This window comes from Callionymus lyra, chromosome 15 (assembly GCF_982586985.1).
Source record: "Callionymus lyra chromosome 15, fCalLyr1.hap1.1, whole genome shotgun sequence".
NCBI lineage: Eukaryota > Metazoa > Chordata > Actinopteri > Syngnathiformes > Callionymidae > Callionymus > Callionymus lyra.
Genome location: NC_141832.1, coordinates 1,828,589 through 1,854,263, shown reverse-complemented (window position 1 = coordinate 1,854,263; position 25,675 = coordinate 1,828,589). Strand labels below are relative to the sequence as shown.

At 42.3% G+C, this 25,675-nt stretch overlaps 1 protein-coding gene across 2 annotated transcripts in view; it reads left to right on the top strand.

The window, feature by feature from the left end:
* The window catches only part of grin2ca (glutamate receptor, ionotropic, N-methyl D-aspartate 2Ca), a 91,314-nt gene extending 70,660 nt beyond the window's left edge, over nucleotides 1–20,654 (top strand). The window contains exons 6-13 of one of the 2 annotated variants that reach the window (XM_087808713.1): nucleotides 5,345–5,513; nucleotides 6,935–7,088; nucleotides 7,151–7,276; nucleotides 11,797–12,026; nucleotides 16,421–16,581; nucleotides 16,644–16,831; nucleotides 17,156–17,388; nucleotides 18,518–20,654. In XM_087808713.1, the coding sequence (XP_087664839.1) occupies nucleotides 5,345–5,513; nucleotides 6,935–7,088; nucleotides 7,151–7,276; nucleotides 11,797–12,026; nucleotides 16,421–16,581; nucleotides 16,644–16,831; nucleotides 17,156–17,388; nucleotides 18,518–20,119 (2,863 nt within the window). In that variant the 3' untranslated portion in view covers nucleotides 20,120–20,654. The remainder of the gene's footprint in view (nucleotides 1–5,344; nucleotides 5,514–6,934; nucleotides 7,089–7,150; nucleotides 7,277–11,796; nucleotides 12,027–16,420; nucleotides 16,582–16,643; nucleotides 16,832–17,155; nucleotides 17,389–18,517) is intronic. The other variant, XM_087808714.1, reaches the window with a different exon arrangement.
* The last annotated feature ends 5,021 nt before the right edge of the window (nucleotides 20,655–25,675 follow it).

Here is a 25,675-nt window from a genome sequence, read left to right as displayed (position 1 = left end):
CATCAATCGTGCAGCGACTCGCTGATAACTGCCTTCATCAGCTGCTGCTCGTCCGTTAACCGTCGTCCAGGACCGAGATCCACTCGTCTTATCAGGAGATACAACCTTTTCCTTCAGACGTTTGTGGTTTTAGAAACTCGTGTCGACTAATGTTGGATTATCTTCAGAGGAATCTGTTCCTTTTTAGAGTTAAAGAGAAAAAAAAGTTTGTTCATTTTAATGTAGCGACCGGAGCTCAGTTGTCTTCGTCCAAAAAGACACTTAAAAACAAGCAAATACTTCTCGTCTGTAACTCTTGGATCGAAGCCTCGACTTTAGAGATTGTTCAGAAAAACGTAATAAAGTCTATATTTGAAGATTGTTTGTATCAGAAGCTTTTAGAACAATTACATTTCCTCGGGGCCACAATATATACTGGGACTGTTATACTGAAGAAGGAAGGGGCGAATGAATTTACCCATCAAATGATGGGGAAACTAAAAAACATAAAGATGTATGAAAAAAATAATATTTTTTATCATATTTTAATATATTCTGAAGGAAAAAAAATCATGTTTCATTAAATGCACAGTAGAAAAAATAATAATAATAAAAAAAATACATCATTTTTATAATGTCATATAATAAAGTATGGAATATTTTAATCTATATAATTTTCTAATGATATATATATACAAACCAATACCCAGAAAAAAAGGATAAAAATATATATTGGACAAAATACATCTTTATCAAGTTATATATACAGTTGAACTAGTAATAATGTTCAAAGCCAGTATTATCTTTATAGATAGATAGAGTCATAGTTAGTAAGTAAGTCATTTGTATTTATATAGAGCTTTTCCAGACCAGGGTCACAAAGCGCTTAAACAATCAACACAATACTCAATAAAGTATATACTTTAAAGATCAAGATAAAACTGAGAACAACACAGGAGTCTCTGAGAATCAAGGAAAAGCCTGCACTTTCTATCTCTCTATTATATAGTAATTATTTATATTATATTGTAAATATTTTTATTTTTATTTTCGGAACAATTCCTAATGGCTTCGATCCAAGATGGACGTCACAGACGAGCAGTATATGGAAGTATTTGGATGTTTTTAAGTGTATTTTTGGACGAAGACAAAGACAACTGAGCTCCGGTCGCTACATTAAAATGAACAAACATTTTTGTCCACAACTCTAGAAAGTCATTAGTGACCTCTGTTATGTCACGTTCTCAAAGTAACTGATAAAATAATTTAATTAATTTCCCAGGAAACAAAAGTTAAAGTTTATAAACAGAAAAAGAGGATATTGGAAGGAAAACTCAGTGGAGGTTTACGCTCTCTGAGTGTCTTTCCAGTCGGATACTGTCCTGGTCTACAGAACGTGGATCACCTGTTTGAGTCCAGCTTACGAGAGCTGCCTGGTCTGGCTCCACTCTGGCTCAGGAACCCTCTCGTCAGACACCATTTTCTTTCACCATGTGTTTGCGTTCCTGAAAGCCTGGTTTTGCGAGCGCGACCCACGTGGCTGCTCTCTGAATGGAGAGCCATCAGTCACGGCGCCGCTACCTTTGGCGCGACCCACCGACCATCTGTGGGACTCGCTCGTCCTCAGAGACGCCTGACGGAGTGCAGGTGCCAGATCCAGATATGAACGCCGTCGTCGTTGCTCCTCTGAACCGGGCCATACGAGCGCCGACTCCTCTGGAGACGCCGCCGCGAGGGCGTAGAGCGCCGGTGACCCGGCGAGCTAATGCTGTCATACGTCAGCGGCTCTCAATGAGTGTCATGAGTGACTTAAGTGGGACCAGCGAGGTTAATCACCTGCGTGAGTGAGGACTTCATCACTCCACACCGGGTCCGTTTCCTTCAAAGTGAACTTTGACCTGGACCTCCCTGTCAGGGGTGTGATATTTTACCAGAGGCAACTCATCAATGATTCACTCCTCTCATGCTACGTGTCAATACAATATATAAATATGTTACAATTTAAGGGGTCACTGACTAGTTATTGTTCCACTTTCCTAGGGTTGAATTAATAGAATGAGCTTTAAAAGCTGCTGGACTGTATCCTCTTGTCCTCAGTGGTATTTGGTATTTTTTTATTATTCATTTAGCTGCGGAGGACGTAACCACCGGAAGTTTATTTTGCGATAAACAACTTTATCGTTACACTTTATACTTATGGTGTGTTACGGGGCGCTACATTTCACCTCACTGCAGCTAAGACCGTTAGCTACTAGCTAAGCTAGCAAGTTTAGCGTTCAGTTAAAAATATATATTTTAATTTACAATTGAAAACAACTCTATTGTTACACTTACATCTATGATGTGTTACGGGGTGCTACATTTTATCTCAGTGAAGCTAACGCCTTTAGCCACTAGCTAAGCTAGCAAGGTTAGCATTCAGTTTTACACTTCCTTCACTTTATAGTTGAAAACAACTTAATTGTGATACTTTCTATCTATGATTAGTTAAGCATTCAGTTAAAAGTGTATTTTTAATTTATAATTGCAAAAAACTCTATCGTGACGCTTACATCTATGATGTGTTACGGGGTGCTTCATTTCACCTCACTGTAGCTAACGATGTTAGCCACTAGCTAAGCTAGCAAGTTTAGCATTCAGCTCCAAAACAGATTTTACTTTACACTTAAAAATAACTTGTGACTCTTTCTATCTATGATGTGTTACGGGGTGTTACACTTCACCTCAGTGAAGCTAACACTGTTAGCCACTAGCTAAGCTAGCAAATTTAGCATCCAGTTCAAATAAAACGTATTTTACTTTACACTTGAAAATAACTTCTGATACCTTTAACCTATGATGTGTTACGGGGTGTTTTTTTCCCTGTTTATTCTAAATAAAACATCGAATCGTTTTATTCAACATACACTGAATTGAATATTTCACCAAAAAATGTCTATGATAAAAAAGTGAATTTTTCTTTAATGATATTTATGAAAATAAATCAACACAATCGATACAGTGCTGTGATATAATTTGATTAAAAAAAAATGTAAATATAAATATATAAATGCGTTTTTTCTCACATCCCGACAACTAATTATGCAGGAAATGACGTCATCGACAGAAAAACGAAATCGGCTGATTTGCATTTGGAAAAAAATCATCGTAATGTTGCGGTTCTCGGTTAAATCACTAAAAAAAATGTACATTCTTTGTCTATTGTGACGCTCGTCTAGAAAGGCGCTATATAAATAGAGATTATTATTATTATTATTAGTCAATCCCTGGCTAAAGTTTTGCGCCCCGTGTGGCCAAAGTAGGTACTTACAGAAAAGGGCTGATCTGGATGCGTTTGGTGACAGATAATTTAATCTGCACACACACTTGTGAAGTGTGTAGTCGTGTCAACACACACACACTCGTGGTGTGAAGCCACGCGAGGACTTGAGGAGGAAAACCTTTGAGGAGCGTCTGGCAGATCCGCTCATCATTGTTTGTCATCCATTTTTCTCAGCTTTGTTGTGGTCATGCAGCTGTCAGTCCATCTGCTCGGGCCGTGACACCGGGCACGAGCGTCACGTGACACCGGGCACGAGCGTCACGTGACACCGGGCACGAGCGTCACGTGACACCGGGCACGAGCGTCACGTGACACCGGGCACGAGCGGCGCCGATATATTAATAAATATATTTCTTATTTTAAATATATTATTATCACATTTTTAGGGCAAACACCATCTTATTTTTACTCATTTCAAGTGACAAAAACACAATAAAAACACAACGACGAAGCATACCCCTGCCAAGGATACACTGTCTACTAATAACAAACAAACAAACGAGTAAAAATCGTCATTAACACCCCATAACGGACACCATTAACTCAATTTTCATTGTCATTAAAATATAGAGAATTTAAATTATACTATTCTGCATATACAAAGATATCAAGTGTTAACGGGTGATACATTTTACCACGCTGCAGCTAGCACTGTTAGCCACTAGCTAAGCTAGTACTTTTGGCAATTTGTTTAAAACTTTCCCAACTTTAGTTCCAGTTTAAAAAACTCATTGCAACACTATATTTTTCATATTTTACGAGGGGTCTATTCCACCTTATTGTAGCTAACTGTTAGCCACTAGCTAAGCTAGCACGTTCAACAATATGTTGTCAATTCCAACTCATTGTAGCGTCGCTGACTCGACCACCTGTGTCTATAAATGCTGTAGCAGGTCGTCTGAAAACTCTGATTTGTGTCAGGTGTTCTACAACACAGAGCATACCCCTGCCAAGGATACACTGTCTACTAATAACAAACAAACAAACGAGTAAAAATCATCATTAACACCCCGTAACGGACACAATTAACTCAATTTTCATTGTCGTTAAAATATAGAGAATTTAAATTATACTATTCTGCATATACAAAGATATCAAGTGTTAACGGGTGATACATTTCACCACGCTGCAGCTAGCACTGTTAGCCACTAGCTAAGCTAGTACTTTTGGCAATTTGTTTAAAACTTTCCCAACTTTAGTTCCAGTTTAAAAAACTCATTGCAACACTACATTTTTCATATTTTACGAGGGGTCTATTCCACCTTATTGTAGCTAACTGTTAGCCACTAGCTAAGCTAGCACGTTCAACAATATGTTGTCAATTCAAACTCATTGTAGCGTCGCTGACTCGACCACCTGTGTGTGTAAATGCTGTAGCAGGTCGTCTGAAAACTCTGATTTGTGTCAGGTGTTCTACAACACAGAGCATACCCCTGCCAAGGATACACTGTCTACTAATAACAAACAAACAAACGAGTAAAAATCGTCATTAACACCCCGTAACGGACACAATCAACTCAATTTTCATTGTCATTAAAATATAGAGAATTTAAATTATACTATTCTGCATATACAAAGATATCAAGTGTTACCGGGTGATACATTTTACCACGCTGCAGCTAGCACTGTTAGCCACTAGCTAAGCTAGTACTTTTGGCAATTTGTTTAAAACTTTCCCAACTTTAGTTCCAGTTTAAAAAACTCATTGCAACACTATATTTTTCATATTTTACGAGGGGTCTATTCCACCTTATTGTAGCTAACTGTTAGCCACTAGCTAAGCTAGCACGTTCAACAATATGTTGTCAATTCCAACTCATTGTAGCGTCGCTGACTCGACCACCTGTGTCCGTAAATGCTGTAGCAGGTCGTCTGAAAACTCTGATTTGCGTCAGGTGTTCTACAACACAGAGCATACCCCTGCCAAGGATACACTGTCTACTAATAACAAACAGACAAATGAGTAAAAATCCTCATATTTATTGGCCTAAGAGGCAGGTGTTCTCCAGGGCGGCGTCTCTGACTCCTCCACGTTGTGTTCAGGATCGTGGGTCACACCGAGCCGTACAAGAAGCTGTGCTGCAAGGGCTTCTGCATCGACATCCTGAAGAAGTTGTCGCGAACCATCAAGTTCTCGTACGACCTGTACCTGGTCACCAACGGCAAGCACGGGAAGCTGGTGCGAGGGATCTGGAACGGCATGATCGGAGAGGTGAGTTCACCGAACGCAAAGGATCCGTTAAAATAAACATGAATGGAATAAAAGTGCCTTTTTATCACCAGTTAGGTGTCGTTTTTTTTATCGGGCAGATCATGAATCTTTACTGGCTCGTAACAAACCTCCATTAAACTTGACATTTTTTCATCTACATTTTATGTTTTCCTGTTGTAAAAATGTTCCTTAATTTGAATTTAGAATTTACATTTTGTCATTTCATTGTAGATTTACACAATTTACATTCATAACTTCAACATACACAAAGACGTTACAGGGTTGTTCCTTTCACCTCACTGAAGCTAACAGCGTTAGCCACTAGCTAAGCTAGCAAGTTTAGCATTTAGTTTAAAACGTTGTTTACTTTACAGTTAAAAACAACTTCATCATGATACTAACATCTATGATGTGGTACGGGGTGCTACATTTCACCTCAGTGAAGCTAACACCGTTAGCCACTAGCTAAGCTAGCAAGTTTAGCATTTAGTTTAAAACGTTGTTTACTTTACAGTTAAAAACAACTTCATCATGATACTAGCATCTATGATGTGTTACGGGGTGCTACATTTCACCTCAGTGAAGCTAACACCGTTAGCCACTCGCTCAGCTAGCAAGTATAGCATTCGGTTAAAAATGTATCTTACTTTACAATTAAAAACAACTTAATCGTGACACTTTCTATCTATGATGTGTTACGGGGTGCTACATTTCACTGCAGCTTACATTGATAGCCACAAGCTAAGCTGGCAAGTATAGAAGTATGTTTGAAACGTTAATTTAATTTATCATTAAAAACAACTTCACTGAGATTCATTTTTATAGAGTAGATCATTCATCGTTAACACCCCGTAACGGACACAATTAACTCAATTTTCATTTTTACTGTATTCCACAATATTCAATAGTTTCCTGTCATTAAAATATAGAGAATTTAAATTATACTATTCTGCACATAGAAAGATATCAAGTGTTAGCCGCTGCTACATTTTACCACTCTGCAGTTAGCACTGTAAGCCACTTGCTAAGCTAGTACGTTTAGCAATATGTTTAAAACTTCCCAACTTTACATTACAGTTAAAAAAACTCATTGCAACACTTTCTATTTATTATGTTTTACAAGATTTCAATTCAACCTCACTGCAGCTAACTGTTAGCCAGTAGCTAAGCTAGTACTTTTAGCAATTTGTTTAAAACTTACCCAACTTAACGTTCGAGTTAAAAAAACACATTGCAACAGTATATTTTTCATATTTTACAAGGGGTCTATTCCACCTTATTGTAGCTAACTGTTAGCCACTAGCTAAGCTAGCAGGTTCAACAATATGTTGTTAATTCCACCTCATTGTAGCGTCGCTGACTCGACCACCTGTGTCTATAAATGCTGGAGCAGGTCGTCTGAAAACTCTGATTTGTGTCAGGTGTTCTACAAGAGGGCGGACATGGCCATCGGCTCGCTCACCATCAACGAGGAACGGTCGGAGATCATCGACTTCTCCGTGCCGTTCGTGGAGACCGGGATCAGCGTCATGGTGGCTCGAAGCAACGGGACGGTCTCGCCCTCTGCGTTCTTAGGTGAAGAAAGATCTCAAAGCGTCGCTAACGTCAATGCTAACGACTCACTGTCGCCCACCCAGAGCCGTACAGTCCGGCCGTCTGGGTCATGATGTTCGTCATGTGTCTGACCGTGGTCGCCATCACCGTCTTCGTCTTTGAGTACTGCAGTCCGGTGGGCTACAACCGCAGCCTGGTCACTGCCAAAGGTCAGTACGGGTTCTTACCACTGATGGTTCCGAACTGACGAGGCCGACTCATATTTCGGATCATAAAGCGTAACAAGAAAGTTCACATCAACTGGATCTCCTGTGACGTGAACCCGTACCTGCAACCAGGAAGCCGTGTCTCCAGGTTGTTTAGGGGTTCAGGTTCTCTTCAACTGTGTCGGATTAAAATAAACTCTTATTTATGGAGTGTTATTTCTGGATGTAGGTTGTGTTTTGGAGGGATTTGATGTTATGTTTGAGCTGGAAACTTTCAGTCAGACCTGGCAAGCCTTCTTGGAAGGTGCGGCCTCCTTCTGCTCCTCGACTCGTGACGTGACGTTCGAGGACCTAAAACGAGTCACATCCACTTTACAAGGAAACATACAAACAGTTTTTTTATAAATATCCCCTTATTTTGTTTATTTTGTGATTTATGTTTGGCTAGTTGGGCTCACGGTGGCGCAGTGGTTAGCTCGGTCGCCTCACAGCAAGACGGTTCCAGGCCGAGCCAACTTGAGTGTGAAATCTGTATGTTCACCCCGTGTTGCGTGGGTTTACTCCAGGCACTCCGGTTTCCTCCCACAGTCCAAAAACATACAGAGTTTGACTGAGAACTTGGGGAAATTGTCCGTAGGTATGAGTGTGAATTGTTGTCTGTCTTTGCGTGTCCTGTCCAGGGTGTCCCCTGCCTCTCGCCCTATGATACTGGGATAGTTTCCCCTCGACCCCCACAAGGGATAAAGCGCTAGAAAACGGAAGTCATACAAGTAAACAACAACTCCTTCAAAACTATCTAAATCCAGATGGAACGCCCAAAAAATCTTATAATCAGAATAACATGAAACTTCATTTAAATATGTTAAGAACTAAACGTGTTTCGCTAACGAACTCCGCTAAAGCGACTGCTTGGCCGCCCAGTCGTCAGAGGGATGACATCATCGCCGCCATGACCGCTGGTTCTCGTCCGACTCATCAGTCGCGCGACTTCTGCTTCAGATGTAGATCCGCGCCGCCGCCCTCGTAATGAAACAATTCATTTACGAAAGCGAGAAGGACTCGGCGCCGCAGAACACGTGAAAGTCTAATAACCTTCATTTTAGAATCAATGGCTGGAAAATTGAGATGCTGCACTTTCATCTTCGCCGCCATGTGATCTATATAATATCTCATCATGGATGACAAATGGCCAGAGGAGTTTTCAATCTCTTCTTATGCGGCTCTAGAACCAGAGGACGCGGAGAACAAGGACGGACCTGTGAGCAGTTAGGATCTCAAAAAAAATGTAATTTCAGCACAGTTGGCTCGGGTCAGCGAGTGTGTGCGTCTGAACTATTGCTTTGGCCTTTTGGCCTGTCACTATTTTAACGGTTATGAGTGCATGAGCTTTAGTTTGTGCTTCATAGCAAACAGACATCATTCATCAATGTGGAGGAGAACGTCAGAGACTACAGACGGAGGCTTAAAGATAAACTGTTTTTCCTGATAGAAGAATTGTTCATTGTTTCTTTATTTTATTCAGTGTATAAGTCGGTCTTTGTTGAAAAAACATCTTAAGCTTTTTTTTTCCCAAGACAGAAAATCTTGATTTCTATGTTGAAGTTTTGTTTTGAAGTGATTATTGGATCAAATGAAAGTTCTGCTGGTTAGCCGTGTTGCTAATTGGCATTAGCTCAAATGTCACAAGAGCTGTGTCTCAAATCACATACTTGTGTACTTCAACTTAGTATTTTAGCGATAAGTGCGTCTCAATTCTTAGTATGTAAATGTAGTGCTCCATACACACTAGAATGTCACTAAAACACACACAAAACTGAGTGTGGATCGATGGACACTTTCTACACTAAACGACTCCATCTTAGTGACGTTGACGTTGTAAACCGATGTTACGTCTCATATATATATAGAAAATAAAGATTCAGAAACAGCTTCTTTCCTCCGGCCATCAGACTGCTGAGTGAAAACATGACTTGAGCTACACACTATTTAAAATATTATGTCTTTATTCTATTTATAACATATTGTCACTATTGTATTTATACCTTATATACATTAATTATTATATATAATATTTAAAATGTTATTTATTAATTCTCTCTTATTAATATTAATATTTATACTTTTTATATATACATCTCTCTGCTGTGTTTTTTAACGGTTGCCAAGCAAAGAAATTTCGTTGCCAGTTTCACTGTGTTTTCTGTGCAATGACAATAAAAAAGAAATTCTAAAATATATATATATATATATATATACGTATATATAAATATACTGTATATATATATATATATATATATACAGTATATACGTATATACCAACAGGTGCATTTTCATCCAGCAGTACGAGGATGACGCGTCTTCGCTGCTGATACCGGCGTAAATATCTCGTCAATATTTCTCATATTTCTTGATCCAAACCAAACGTGCTGCCAGCAGGTGGCGATAGTGTTCCTACAGTTGGTTGAAATCATCATTAAATAGTAGTAGAAGAAGAAGCTGTCGCGTCATTTCCTGTTAGTTTGTAGCAGCAGAGTTTGATTTGAGACAAACTATCTGTGGAGGATTAGTTACTAGTTAGTACGTACACTATCCTGATGATACTAACTTCTAGTATACTAAGAGAAGTATGTTTGAGACATACTATCTGTGGAGGATTAGTTACTAGTTAGTACGTACACTATCCTGATGATACTAACTTCTAGTATACTAAGAGAAGTATGTTTGAGACATACTATCTGTGGAGGACTAGTTACTAGTTAGTACGTACACTATCCTGATGAATACTAACTTCTAGTATACTAAGAGAAGTATGTTTGAGACATACTATCTGTGGAGGATTAGTTACTAGTTAGTACGTACACTATCCTGACGATACTAACTTCTAGTATACTAAGAGAAGTATGTTTGAGACATACTATCTGTGGAGGATTAGTTACTAGTTAGTACGTACACTATCCTGATGATACTAACTTCTAGTATACTAAGAGAAGTATGTTTGAAACATACTATCTGTGGAGGATTAGTTACTAGTTAGTACGTACACTATCCTGATGATACTAACTTCTAGTATACTAAGAGAAGTATGTTTGAGACATACTATCTGTGGAGGATTAGTTACTAGTTAGTACGTACACTATCCTGACGATACTAACTTCTAGTATACTAAGAGAAGTATGTTTGAGACATGCTATCTGTGGAGGATTAGTTACTAGTTAGTACGTACACTATCCTGATGATACTAACTTCTAGTATACTAAGAGAAGTATGTTTGAGACATACTATCTGTGGAGGATTAGTTACTAGTTAGTACGTACACTATCCTGATGATACTAACTTCTAGTATACTAAGAGAAGTATGTTTGAGACATGCTATCTGTGGAGGATTAGTTACTAGTTAGTACGTACACTATCCTGATGATACTAACTTCTAGTATACTAAGAGAAGTATGTTTGAGACATACTATCTGTGGAGGATTAGTTACTAGTTACTACGTACACGATCCTGATGATACTATCTTCTAGTATACTAAGAGAAGTATGTTTGAGATATGCTATCTGTGGAGGATTAGTTACTAGTTAGTAGGTACACTATCCTGATGCATACTAACTTCTAGTATACTAAGAGGAGTATGTTTGAGACATACTATCTGTGGAGGATTAGTTACTAGTTAGTACGTACACTATCCTGATGATACTATCTTCTAGTATACTAAGAGAAGTATGTTTGAGACATACTATCTGTGGAGGATTAGTTACTAGTTAGTACGTACACTATCCTGATGATACTAACTTCTAGTATACTAAGAGAAGTATGTTTGAGACATACTATCTGTGGAGGATTAGTTACTAGTTACTACGTACACGATCCTGATGATACTATCTTCTAGTATACTAAGAGAAGTATGTTTGAGACATACTATCTGTGGAGGATTAGTTACTAGTTAGTAGGTACACTATCCTGATGCATACTAACTTCTAGTATACTAAGAGGAGTATGTTTGAGACATACTATCTGTGGAGGATTAGTTACTAGTTACTACGTACACGATCCTGATGATACTATCTTCTAGTATACTAAGAGAAGTATGTTTGAGACATACTATCTGTGGAGGATTAGTTACTAGTTAGTAGGTACACTATCCTGATGCATACTAACTTCTAGTATACTAAGAGGAGTATGTTTGAGATATGCTATCTGTGGAGGATTAGTTACTAGTTACTACGTACACGATCCTGATGCATACTAACTTCTAGTATACTAAGAGAAGTATGTGATAAGAGACACAGCAAAGAAGTCATTGATTTTAGCAATACTAGAAAAAAAGGCAGAAAAAGAGACAACCTTCTCCCACAATTATCACATTTTATTCCAAAATAAATGATGAATTTCAAAGGAAATAACGATGTTTGGTATAGTTGTGCTTGAGATAACTGAGTCTCTGATGGTGTCACCACTTCTCAAGAACTTTGGTACTTAGCATACAAGTTCTCCGAGCTTTGAAGTTCTCGCTCTTATCGTCCAGATCCCGGCGGTCCCACCTTCACCATCGGGAAGTCCGTGTGGCTGCTGTGGGGAATCGTCTTCAACAACTCGGTCCCCATCGAGAACCCCAAAGGAACCACCAGCAAGATCATGGTGCTGGTCTGGGCCTTCTTCGCCGTCATCTTCCTGGCGTCCTACACGGCCAACCTGGCCGCCTTCATGATCCAGGAGCAGTACATCGACACGGTGTCGGGGCTGAGCGACAAGAAGGTGAGATGTTCGTCCGCGGGTCCAGGTGTCTGCAGGTCCAGGGGTCCACCTGAGATGGGGGGGGGGGGCAACAGTTCTAGGTCAAGGGTAAGAAAACACCAAATACCTGAGCTTTCAGTTCGACTTTACGCATTTTCTCAATTGTTTTCTCATAATTTTAGCTTCTTTTTAGAGTTTTTCATTCATTTTCCAAATGAAATCTTGAAAGCTCGGGTGGACAATTTAATTTCCTCAGGGGCCACATTATATACTGTGACTGTATGACTAGGGGCCGTCAAGCTAATAGCAAAAAAATAAAAATAAAATAAGATTTAAAAACATAAACCTTTATTTAACCATTCATTAAAAAATGATAATATATATTCTCAATATTCACTCAAATTATTTTGAGAGTCAAGAAATATCCACAAAAATTTGCCAAAGAACTTGAGAAACTTATATTAAGAGTTAACAAAACAATACAATTACTAGTACTTTTCTAATCTGACCCCATGAAGGACCCACAGATCCAGTCAACGGGGCCCGATGTGGCTCCACTTTGTCGGATTTAAAGTGTATCTTGTTGCCATAAGAAAGTGTTTATTTTTAGCTTGTTTTTTTTATTTGTACCTTGAAGTTTTCGGGCCACATAAACTGAAATGGCCGGCCATTTTTTGGCCACGGGACCTTCATTTGAATGTAGGGCGACGGGGGTTCTTCCGTCCCGACCCACATAAGACTCACTCAATTATAAGTCATTTCTCGACGTCACCTTCTTCGCCCCCAACACTCCGTCACTGGACCAGGGATCCGCAGACTCGCGAGTCCTCCAGTGTCTCGGTACCTGATGGACACGTCCTCGTGGACGGAGCCGGCGACAGGAAGTGAGACAGATTTAAAGATGAAGAACAGTTAAGTGGATGCTGCGACGGCTCCACAGCGATGGAGGTGAAATTGAATTAGATCCTCTTTTCAAAAAAAAAAGCCCTAAAAGAGGGGGAAAAAAACACATAAATGGATTTCCTTCCGCAGACGAAAGATCTTATTCACATCTTTGTGTCCCGAGGAAACGTTTTACTGCGGCGCTGACGAGGAAATCCATGTTCAACTGTCAGCACAAGGAATGATTTGTAGACTCTTCGCTCGCAGGCGACTGAGGGGATTAAAGAGGCATTTGAGGAAAAGACCAAGCTGTCGGCCGCTCATTACGATTCTGGCAAACTCTCTCCTGTCTGCTGCTGCCTCTGTTGCTGAGGATGCTGGGATACTTGCTGACGGCTCGCCGACCAGGTGACGCGGGGATGAGGTCGTCAGTGACGGTGTACGACGTCACATGATCACATGATCCCCAGATCACCTGTAAACCTGCGACACAAGTTTGTGAATCGTTCACCCTTGAGTCACGACTTCATGAGATGGAACCATAACTTGTGTTGAGTAAGAGTTTATATTTTATTAATGACGGAAGGTCCTGAGCTCAATGTATCAAATGTAATTAAACCACATATAATATTCTTATAATTGAGTCACGGCTGCTGTGAGGGATGAACGTGTGGAGCTGAGATGAATTCGCACCAGGAACGATCTCTAAACACTGACCCCGACCTTGAGGATAATAAGTTATGTTTGTTTCTTGTTGGAAACCTTTGCAATGCCATAAATAATGTCTTGTTAAACTGCAAAGAAGCTATAACAGCGAACTAACAGCTCTGTGCTAAGTATTCAGGGTGTAAGTCTGGATCAGATCAGTGATGTAAGGAGGAGCCTGACCATGAATAGATCTGAAAGTAAGAACCAGAATTTTAAAGTTGATCCTGAAAGAAACTGGAAGCCAGTGAAGAGTTTGAAGGAGAAATGTGAGTTCTTCTACTAGAGCGGCTCAGAATTCTCGCTGCAGAGTTTAGTATGAACTGCAGACGAGACGATCCTTCTTGTTAAGACATGAAAACAAACTGTTACAATAGTCCAGACGAGAAGAAACAAACACATGGATTATAAGATCCAGATCATGTTCCGACAACATTTTCCTAAGTTAAGAGATTTTTCTCTCTCTCGAGTTTCTGGTCAGTTTTCTTCAGTGTTGAACAAGAGACATGTCTTTATCAAATACAACACCCAGGTTTCTCAGGCTCAGTTTGACAGACTGACCTAAGTCACCCAAGTACTGACTCAACCCTGGAATCTTATCATCAACAATCACCAGTGTTTCAGTTTTGTCCACATTAAGCTGTAAAGTGTTTTCACTCATTGTTTGATTTCTAGCAACAATTGACTAAGTTCAGCCTCTGGGGCTCAGTTGGATCAACAGAGCAGTAGAGCTGGATGTCATCAGCAAAAATGTGATAAGAAACATCAGGAAATCTCTGAATGATTTTACCGAGGGGAATCAAGTACAGCAAAAACAATAAAGGACCCAGAACAGAACCTTGAGTTGAGGTCTATGGATCAGAATCTACTGATAGTAATAATAATAATACATTTTATTTAAAGGTGCCTTTCTTGGCACTCAAGGTCACCATACATGGGCTACATACATAAAACATTTAAAACACTCTCAGTCTCAGGACCAGAGAAGAGAAATCCTTCCAGACTGTTGTTCCTAAGCTTTGGAACGATCTTCTCTCTCTTTGCGCTTGATGATCAACTGACTCTTTTAAGAAACATCTTAAGACGTTTCTATTTGTTCAGGCTTTTCCTTGATTTTCTGGAACTCCTGTTGTGTTATCAGTTTTATCTTGACCTTTAAAGTATATACTTTATTGAATATTGTTTTGATTGTTAAAGCGCTTTGTGACCCTGGTCTGGAAAAGCGCTATATAAATAAACATTACTTACTTACTTACTTACATGTAAACTCTGTACTACCTTCTATACGAGTAAAATGACTTTAAACCAGATCTGATTTCTGCTCTTTGTTTAATTATATTGTAAGTTAGATTCATGAACTGATCATTAAAATAACAAAAATGAATAAACTCGGTTACTGTACGTTTAACGTTTCCTGCTCACAGACACGTCAGATAGAAACTCTCGATCTAAATTGAAGTCAACTTTATTTAAAAATATTCCTGACTCCATTAAAATTCCAGATAACAAATCCCGACAGTCACATCCTCATCAAAACAGCAGATACAAGACAAAAGTTTGACAGATTTTGCGGTTGAGAAGTTTCAGTCCTAAACCATCCCCGAGTAGATACTGACCCCTCCCCCACCAAAGAAAATAATCTTTTGTGGTTCTCCGCTCTCGCTCTGAAGGGATTTGCAGGAGGTGAATGAAAAGCCAAGAAGTCAGATGATTGTATTTCCTGCCTCATCATCGCACTGGAATAATTACACAGATATAGACGCGAGCAGGAAAATGAGAAGTTCAGCAGGGACGCGGGAGGAAACTTGGGATCCTGCCGGAGTCAGGGGTTTCTGATGAGCTCCTTTGATGCAGTCGCACGTCGCAGTGACGCCTTTTATCTGCCGCACTCTTGAAACTTATCTTCAAGGTCTGCGGAGAGACCATCTTCCTTCACGAGGCTCTACTCAGAGTCCCTCACCGAGGTCTGAGTCGGTCGGGAAAGAGTGATGACGTTGTCCCTAGTTAGCGAAGGCACATGTCTCAAGGCCCGGGGGCCAAATCTGGCCCAGAAAGTCATTTAATGTGGACCGCCGGATTGTTGGCTCAATATCAAAGTAGATTAATGTTGGTGGGGATGAAAGAAAGAGTTTATGATAAGATACAGAGGTTATCAATACATCGATCAATACATCCAGTAATAATGAAGCTAAAGTTTTATTTAAAACTCATATTTCCTCTCAGTAAATGTGTATTTTGTCTTATTCTTAGCTCCTTGTGTGATCGACTATTACACACCTGGTCTAAGGTTATTTACACTTTCTGGAGCAGCCAGAGCACAAAGGAATAAATTCAGCTCAGCTCAGCGCAAGCGAGGCAGCAGGTGGCCCTCAAATAGCATACTTGCGTACTTAAACTTAGTATTTTTTATTAATTAATTAATAATTCTTAATGTGTGAAATGTAGTGCTCCTTACACACTAAATTGTCACTAAAACGCCCACAAACCTGAGTATGGATCAAGGGATACTTTCTACACTAAACGGCTCCATCTTTGTGACGTTGACGTTGTAAACGGGAGTTAAGTCATATATATATATTAGTTTAGTGGTTAGTGAACACACTTACAAAGAAACATCTAATTATCTTTAGATATAAATCAAACTGTTTGCCTCGTGGACATATTTCAGTGGGTCGTTCAGTTTTCAACTCTAAGGGAAGAGTAGATTTTTGCGTTTTTTTTGATGAAATGATACTTGATTCACCACATGATTTCAAAAGCCGAAAAAAACAATACAGTGTCCAACATGTTGATTCCCTCTGTCAACAAACCTTCATCTGTCTCTGCAGTTCCAGAAGCCACAGGAGCAGTATCCTCCCTTCCGCTTCGGCACCGTCCCGAACGGCAGCACCGAGCGAAACATCAGGAGCAACTACCCGGAGATGCACGCCCACATGGTCAAGTACAACCAGAAAGGTGTGGAGGACGCTCTGAACAGCCTGAAAACAGGGTGGGTGACCAGAAGACCGCCTTAGGGATATGTAAGTCCATAACCATGTTGCTGGTTTCTAGAAAGCTGGACGCCTTCATCTACGACGCCGCCGTGCTGAACTACATGGCCGGAAAGGACGAGGGCTGCAAGCTGGTGACCATCGGCAGCGGGAAAGTGTTCGCCACCACCGGCTATGGAATCGCTCTCCAGAAAGATTCCCGCTGGAAACGACTGATTGACCTGGCGCTGCTGCAGTTCCTGGCTGACGGTGATTCTTTCATTTACGTCCATTAGCTTCCCGGGGGTGGTGTAAACTGTATGAAGTAGCATGATATCAGCCGGCGGTCCTGAGGGGACGTCATTTAACATCTGTGTTTGAGGGAGGAAATCCTCCGGGAGACGTGAGTCGTGTAAGTAACCTTGTTGTGATTCAGGACGACAAACAGGAGATTAGCCTCAGAGCTGACGGATGGCTTTCAGCGGATCACTTTCAGCATCGTGATGTGATCCTGGATTCCGCTCGGCTGTTTTCCTCTCAACACTTTTAACACAAACGTCCGGTCCGTGCTCTGACATCTCTTGTTGTTTCCAGGTGACACTCAGAAGCTGCAGACCGTCTGGCTCACCGGGATCTGTCGCAACGAGAAGAAGGAGGTGATGAGCAGCAAGCTGGACATTGACAACATGGCAGGCGTCTTCTACATGCTGCTGGTGGCCATGGGCCTGAGCCTGCTGGTGTTTGCCTGGGAACATCTTCTCTACTGGAAACTCAGACATTCGGTCCACAAGTCGGACCGCCTGGACTTCCTGCTCGCCATCAGCAGGGTGCGTATGGTCACTCCTTTATCTTAATTAATTCTTTGTTTGTTTTTTCTTCAGATGTGCATCTGTGTCTGTATTTATTCATGTTTCCCTGAGAACTTGTGTAAATTTGTCCTTTTTTTGTATTTAAGATTAGGTTATCGAAGTCCTGCCGTCTCCTGAGGTTTTGAAAATATACAGGATATTTTTGGACGTGTCAGGCAGCTCAGCTAAAGAACAAAGCTGCAGGTGTTGATGTTAAAATGCGACTGTATTTTAAAAAATGACCTAAAGTCTTCGCCCAGCTTTAAGTGACCTGTTGGGTCAAACGAAGACGACATTATGACCCGTGGAAGAAATTGAATTCAAAGCGATGCGCTCGGCTGTGCGGGCGGTCGGAGGTGTTGTCGAGACAAACAACATTTGGCACGAAAATAAAGATTCAAACAAAAGCAGAGAAACGTGATCGACCTCTACGATTGGTTGAGCCAGCAGCTGGAATCTTTACGGCTATAAATCACTTCCTGTATTGACGCCTTCCCATGACATGTAATTGTGTTCACCTCATTTACTCGGAATGTTAATGGATCCCGTGAACAAACATAATCTCGAAATGATCAAAGTTCAGCAAAGAGGGAAAATAAGATGGAGGGCTTCTCAGAATTAAGTCGATCAAGATTATTTTCTTTTTTTTAACTGTGGAAACTGGTTTCAGTCCTTTCACATTTTCGATCGGTAGGTCAGGAATAACCTTCCAACTTTGGTCTGTCTATCATTCTCCATTGAGATGCCTAAATCCAAATTTACCAATAATAAACTCATAAACTCCTGGTCGGGACTAATTGCTCACTCTGCAGGAAAGCCGGTCACGCCAACAAGATGGTCAGCTACGATTATTTAGTCCAGCCGAGTCAGAGTTTTGGAGGAGGGAATGTGCGTTGACCCTTTGGGCACGACTGGACTGAATGGTCTATCTTGAGATAGGGGCAAGGTTGTCCATCTTGCGGGCGTTGAGCCTAATTATGGACATTTCGCCTTCGCCTGCCGTCTGCAATTAGTCCATTTATGATTATTAGGACTTCTTCTGAAAGTTAAAGACAGCTTTGTTTTTATACTTGCTGTTCTTCTGTTCACACTCTGGTTTTCCTTGCAGGGCATCTACAGCTGCTTCAATGGCGTGGAGCACACAGATCGCAGCAGCGGCATGCAGAGTCCAGACATCACCACCAACTATTCTCAAGCCAACATGCTGAAGATGCTTAAGACCGCGAAAGATATGGTTTCCTCCGCCAGAGTGGAGAACTCTTTGGACAACGCCACCAAGACGCTTGAGAACTGGAGCCGACGGGGGGCGGAGAATGTGCGTACAGGCCTCTCACCCAGAGTGACCACCACGGACCTGACCCACGGTCGCCTGCCTTACATCTCCAGCATCACAGATAACCACTCGCCGTACCCTCAGAGGGCGCTCACGCCCACTTTCCCACTACATTACGGGGACTCTGTCACTCAGCCACTGCTGGACAAGCCTCGTGTGGTGACCCGGCCCACGCCACTCCGTTATACCCTGCCCGCTCGTAACACATCACATATTATGGAGCGGACTCTACCGATCTCGAGCCTCAGCAGTCCACATCTTGCTATGGGTGACGCTACGTCTCCCGGCACAACAGCTCCCCACCACAGACTGTACATTGACAACCAGACAAGGCAGCCCACATCCTCCTTTGTTCCTTACAGGGAGTTCCACACACCCAATATCTACCTGGAGCACAAAGTTCCACTTAGGAGGAAATTCAGTTACCCGCCTGATTGTGTGAGTCGGAGGAGAAGATCGCACAACTATGTGTTTGATGCTCTTGATCCTAGAGGGAAAGGCGACTACGATGAACCCAGGGCATGTCTTGCAGAGCTGAGGGCCAACCACCTGCTGAACAATCACGTTGTGGACACTGCAGCAGTTGCTGGCCCCTCAGGACACTACCCAGGCAGCAGCTGTAACTCCTGTATGAAGTCCTACCTGGAGCCCGATTTGGATGACATACCCCTGCTGGGAAAGGACAAACTCAACCGACGGGCCTCATTCCTTAAAGCTACATGGGGTACTGACAGGATCCGGCAGGGGGACGAGACCAAGCCCTCAACATCAACATCCACCCGCGGGGATATGCCTGATTTGTTTCCCAGAGTGGTGGTGGCCAGTTCAAAGCCACACAAGCTTTATGGCAGTCTGGGGCACAACTTGTCTTGCTATCCCTTAGCTGCTGAGCCTGCCTACTTAGACCCAGCTCATATGGGCTCCTATCCTTACAAGCAGAAGATTAAATATGCAGACTCCACCCAGCTACCGTCATATCGCGAGGCCATCTTACAAAATGCAGCCGCGCTACGTCGTTCGTCGTCTACGTTGGTGCAGAGACACTACTCATCCTACATGAACTCTTACACGGACTTACCAGTGTATGTGGGACCACCAGCCCAGGGTCCGTCCCAGTTCTATGACACTTCCAAAGACGTGTGCCACTTATATCCCTGCACCAGCCACTGCCCGGAGAACACAGCAATGCTTTCACGTGTAGGTGGCAGGCTGGGTTTTCAGAACAACATGTTTGGGGTCTACGATGGATCAGGAACACGGGAGGAACCCGGATCAGGGAGCCGGGAACGAAGACAGGTCTTGGTGGCGCGCAGAGTGAACAGTCCCTATGTGCCAAAGCCATGGGGCAGGGTGTCCAGCCTGGAGTCCGAGGTCTGACCTATGCCCTTATCAGACCTCCGGGCTTTCAGACTGCGACTCCTGTCCACATGTCTCTCAGCCTTTGGTTAAAGCAAAAAGTTAAACTCGACACCGCTAGTGTATTTGAGAGCGCGACTCTCGACTTTCAGTGCAATAAATCGTTGGGCAGTCGAGGTCCTCAAAGACACTGACACGAGAAGGACTGCTGGGACTTGTCAAGCCAAACTGGACTCACTCAAGTATTTATTAAGAATTTAACCTCTTGATTATTACGTAAAGGATTTTTAAACAACGTGTAACTGTGGAAGACTCTGGGAGACGATATACTGTAGCCTCTCAATGTGATATTCATTTCTTCCTCATCACACCTTTGACATAAATACGATCTTTCGTTTGAACCAAACCACAACGAGTCTTCCAGGAAATCAATTTAACAGTTTTCTCAGCTTATTTTTATCACACGGAAATGTTATAGTTTTTATCGGAAGCACGTCTGCGAAAGAGGCCTCATCTGTCGTTCACTTTCTTAAATATATTAAAGTATTTAAAGGTACATGTTGTGTGTGTATCAGTGTCTGAAGTCAAGTCATGCTTTATTTTTCTCTGCTCATCTTTTGCCGTTACTAGTGAGGACCAGTATTTATCAGTCGTTAATAGCTCAGGTTTAAGGTTCAAGTTAGGGTTTGGAGGTTCACAATGAAAAGTCAAACAAACTCTACATAACGTAGGGAAAAATCCTAATTCCTATTTGCAGCTCGGTCTGTCAAGACAAGGGAAAGACGAACCAGTAAGTGGTGACTTGGATGTCTGGAGGTGAGCAACATTTAACAATGACTTCAAAATCATAGTTTTGAAATCCAAACCAAGCTCGTAAAAACCCAGCGTCGTACCCCCTCTGATGCACTTATTTAGTAAAGATATCACGTCAATGCTTCCTTAAAACAAGCTCTCTTTCTCTCCAACAGGGGAACAACAACAATCCACCATGATGTTTTATGACCCAGAATCATAGACGGGACTGAAGGTAAGATCCAAGACCGACCGAAGGAATAGTGAAAAAATGGCAATAGCAAGACTTGAAGGCTGTTTTGAGAAAGGTTGCTTCAGAAAAAAATATCATACATGTGCAAGATAAATCTGAGAACGAAGCCCGGTGGACTTCATATGTCGGATTTTAATGCAAAACAGACTTTGACCCAGTCTAGGTCTAAGGAGTAAGTCCCCTTAGGGACCCTTAGGTCAATTCAATTTTACCTCAGAGGAAACAGGAAATAAGACTAGTCTTCGATACCTTTGACTCTGGACCCTCACAGCCAAAGGAGATCTCAGCTTCTTTGTTCATATTGTTAGATTGGAAATTATTATACACTATACGTATACGCCATAAGTTAAATTAATGCTAAAAAGATAATAAAAATATAGAATATAAATTACTAGCCTCATCTAAGAGCTTAAACGTTTGAATACACATTCACCACCAACATTTCACTTCATACTGATAAACACTGTCTCAAGGCTAGCTTGAAAACAGAGTAGAGATTAATCAGCGACTTAATGAAGCATCTGTCTGTCTGCTCTGTTCACACCTGTGGGCGTGAAACAAAAGGGCAAAACGGAACACACCCAAGAAAGGGGGGCTGGAAGACAAAGGAACTTGCCCACACGGCAGGGAGGCAGGGATGTTGCTCTCCAGGTGACCTGAGACTAACATCAAAGAACCACTGCCCCGGAAAATACGCCCCCCTGGACAGGAAACTTTCCCTTAAAAATAGAGGGGACCCATAACCCGGGACCGTCTTTCCCGGAGCTATTGACCTGTAGAGCTGCCGGCAAAGAGCGAGTCCGATCGATCGTAAAAGTGTGTATGTTTGTTTGTCTTGAAGCGGTGAATAAACGACCGCACACTCTGAATTGATCCTTTTTTCTCCATAAAGCAAAGTATTAAGACCCGGACGTGACGTCGTGTTGTAGCGACGGAAACGGACTCCGGTTTTATCCGTTTTAAATATTTAATACAACGAAAGTCAACTGAGCCTGGCCCTTAATAGGATGTTAGCGCTAGTAAAGACAGGTGAGATGAACGGTGTCCACCCATGAGAGAACATGGTTTAGAACTCTGTGAGTCAAACAGAACACATCAGAAGACTGAGCGCAGCGTTCGCCTCGGGGCTGGACACGACCCAACGCCGCACAAGTATTCTCGTCCCGTCGCCGCCGACATCTTCATTCGCAGCCAAAAAAAATACAAACACGAGAGGAAAATGAGCTGACATGCACGTTGGTAACGGCCACTCGAGGGCAACAAACAAGCAGCAGTTTTATTCATGAGCATATGGACGACGACGACGGGCAGAGCCAAGAGTCTCGACTTCATTTCCACTCCGAACACTCGCCGTGGAAAAAACCAACCGGTTCAATTATGAACTGAAGCCTCCAGAGTCCTCGTGGGGTTTGTGTGCAATGATTTTATCTGAACAGTCGGAGGAATACGTTGTGATTTCTCACACAGTCTGAGCTTGATGCCTTCACAAATGTCCTGCTCTAATAATCCAAACAAAAGAGTCTAATTCGAGAGCACCTCCTGAGACCGTCCTGGAAACGACCGCTGTCCTCCAAGAAGGCAGACCGGCGACGAGAACAGAATGTTTTACTGATGGATCATATATATGTCACACACTTGTTCCTTGTGGGAGTGAGATCTTGTTCAAATGTGCTCCAGCCTTTGTATGAACCTTTTAAAGCCTGGTCTGTGGGCCATACAAGAGCAGTTAAGCTTCTTAACGTGGCCCAACCTGCCATCATGGGTTCTATTCATTCAAATTTGAGGTTATCTTATCCTTGCATTGGGAAGAAATATATCACAGATCAATAATATTTCGTTTTTTTACTGCAATGTCCATGGGGCTGTACGGACCTGTGTCGACCTAGAGCGGCCATGCGTGACGCTCAGGTGGTTCAATTATTTCACACTTGACTTTTCCCAACGCGTGAACCGAACGCCTCGTCGGTCCGGGTCACGTTTCTGCTGCACGTCTTGGATGTGCTTCGAGAATTTAAAAACGATCAATGGAAATAAAATAAAATCTTTATTTAGAAACAGAAGTTGACACCAAAATGAGATCTTGACCGACGCTGGACCTACTTCGATGAATCACTTTAACCCGTCTGTAGAAGTGAGCCGACAAAAGAACAGAAACGTGGATTGAAAAACTAACCAAGGACAAGAAAACAGTCTCCAGGTGTCGGTCGACATCAGATCCTCGTCCAGACGATCCTTTTACGTGGATTCGTTCAAGTTGTCAGCGATGATGGAGACGCGTCGCCCTCGGCTCGGCCCTCTGCTCCAAGACAAACTATGATATTAGCGCGCGACGTCGAGGCGTTTATGTATTCTGCCCTCCACTCTGGCGCTGACGGGAGGCCCGGCTGATTGCCGCTGGGATGATGAATGATTCCTCGCACTCTGATAGAAAATATCATTAATTCCGGCGCAGAGGCGACGGCGAGGAGGCTGCTGGAGACGGCGAGCGGCGACCTCACGTTAGAACCACGGTGTTCTCTGGTTCGGCCGGTTTGAGAGGGAAGAAGGAAGAGCCCCCTGAGGCGGCCCGGCAGAAGATACATTTGACTCGCCTTTTCAATTCCACACAAGTGTCCCTAATTCATTGCAAACTGTGTCGATGATGTCAGAAGCCACTCCCTGATTGCCTGAGTGAAAACACTTAGCAGCTAAATGTGGACAAAACTGAAACTCTGGTGATTGTTGATGATAAGATTCCAGGGTTGAGTCAGTACTTGGGTGACTTATGTCAGTCTGTCAAACTGAGCCTGAGAAACCTGGGTGTTGTATTTGATAAAGACATGTCTCTTGTTCAACACTGAAGAAAACTGACCAGAAACTGTTTCCTTCAACTGAGAAAAATCTCTAAACTTGATGGAAAATGTTGTCACAACATGATCTGGATCTTATAATCCATGCGTTTGTGTCGTTTAAACTATTTTAACAGTTTATTTTAGTGTCTAAACCAGAAGGATCTTCTCGCCTGCAGTTCATACAAAACTCTGCAGCGAGAATTCTGACTCCTTCAACAAACATCTCAAGACACTTTTATTTGAGCTTTTCCTTGATTCTCTGAGACTCTTGTCTCAGTATTATCTTGACCTTTTAAGTATTTATTTTATTGAGTATTTTTTGATTGTTTAAGCGCTTTGTGACCCTGGTCTCGGAGAAGCGCTCTATAAATACTAATTACTTACCTACTTACTCTCTACCGGTACAACATGGAGGTCATTATGTGACAATATTGTGTTTCTGGTTGTTACACCAACAAACACATCCATAGGTAAACTCTACTTCCTTCTGTAAAGCGTCTCCACCATCGTCAACTTCATCCAAAGATGGTCTCTTCAGGTGGCGGTACAATTCATGGGGGGTGAGTGTGGGGGGGTCACACACCAGCGGGTGTCGAAGCAATACTCATCGTTTGAAGGTTTAATGTAGCTTCTCGACGCGACTGCTAATGAGACAGACGATCATCACAGAACGAACCTTCGCCGGAGCTAACGACGCTAATTTTGATTAATGTCGGTGATTCCAGATCATTGTTCCACCAGAGACTCCAGGAACGCAGTCGGACTCAGAAATTACTTTTACCTTTCTGTGTGTGTGTGTGTGTGTGTGTGTGTGTGTGTGTGTGTGTGTGTGTGGGGGTGTGTGTGTGTGTGTGTGTGTGTGTGTGTTTATATACACACAGTGCTTCACTTCCTGATGTCAGGACCTCTGAGTTGTTACCACTGATCGCTGGTTCTGGTCCAAACTTGTCCTGGACCTGATGATTCTTCACATTTAGAACCGGACCGAACCGGACTGCAAATGACAGTTTTTCATCTCGTGATGAGAGAACAGAAGTCCGAGTCCGACAGAACATCTGCTGCTACACACTAATTACCCAGGTGGGGGAACAGGTACCCCCCACCCCCCCAAAAAACCTCCGCCTTCAAACCCCCTCCCCGGCATCTGCTGATCCCAGGTCTGCTCCTCCTCCCGGACTTTGAAGTGACGATCGTTTCACGAGTTTGTCGACATCAACCACAGGTCGGGAGCGTTGGCTGGAGACCCATGATGTAGCTGACCCAGCTAATTCCGCTAAAAACGGAGAGCTCCGCGTGGACGGATCTGCTGAAGAACGGACGCATCGATCCGTCCCGCGGTGAAGGATTCGACTCAGACGAACGGATGAGCCAATAAAGTGACTCGGCTCCATTTTCCCTCGATGAATTTTGGGTAACGAATGGAGGCGACGAGTGGTTTGAGCGAGATCCCATCAGGCGGAGGAGCGTCCGTCTTCCTCGCCGTCGCTACGTCGGACGTTCTGCTCTGATTTACTCGCTCCATCAGTCTGGAGGAGGAGGGAAGACAAACTCGCCGACGAGAGCCAGTTTATGTTCCTTATGTTCACTCAAACGAGTGTTTCACCAGCAACACAAACGACAATGTTTGATTTATTTGTTCTTGAATTGAAATTTGTGTTTGTCTTAAAACTAAATCAATAAAACACAAACCGTCAGCGACTT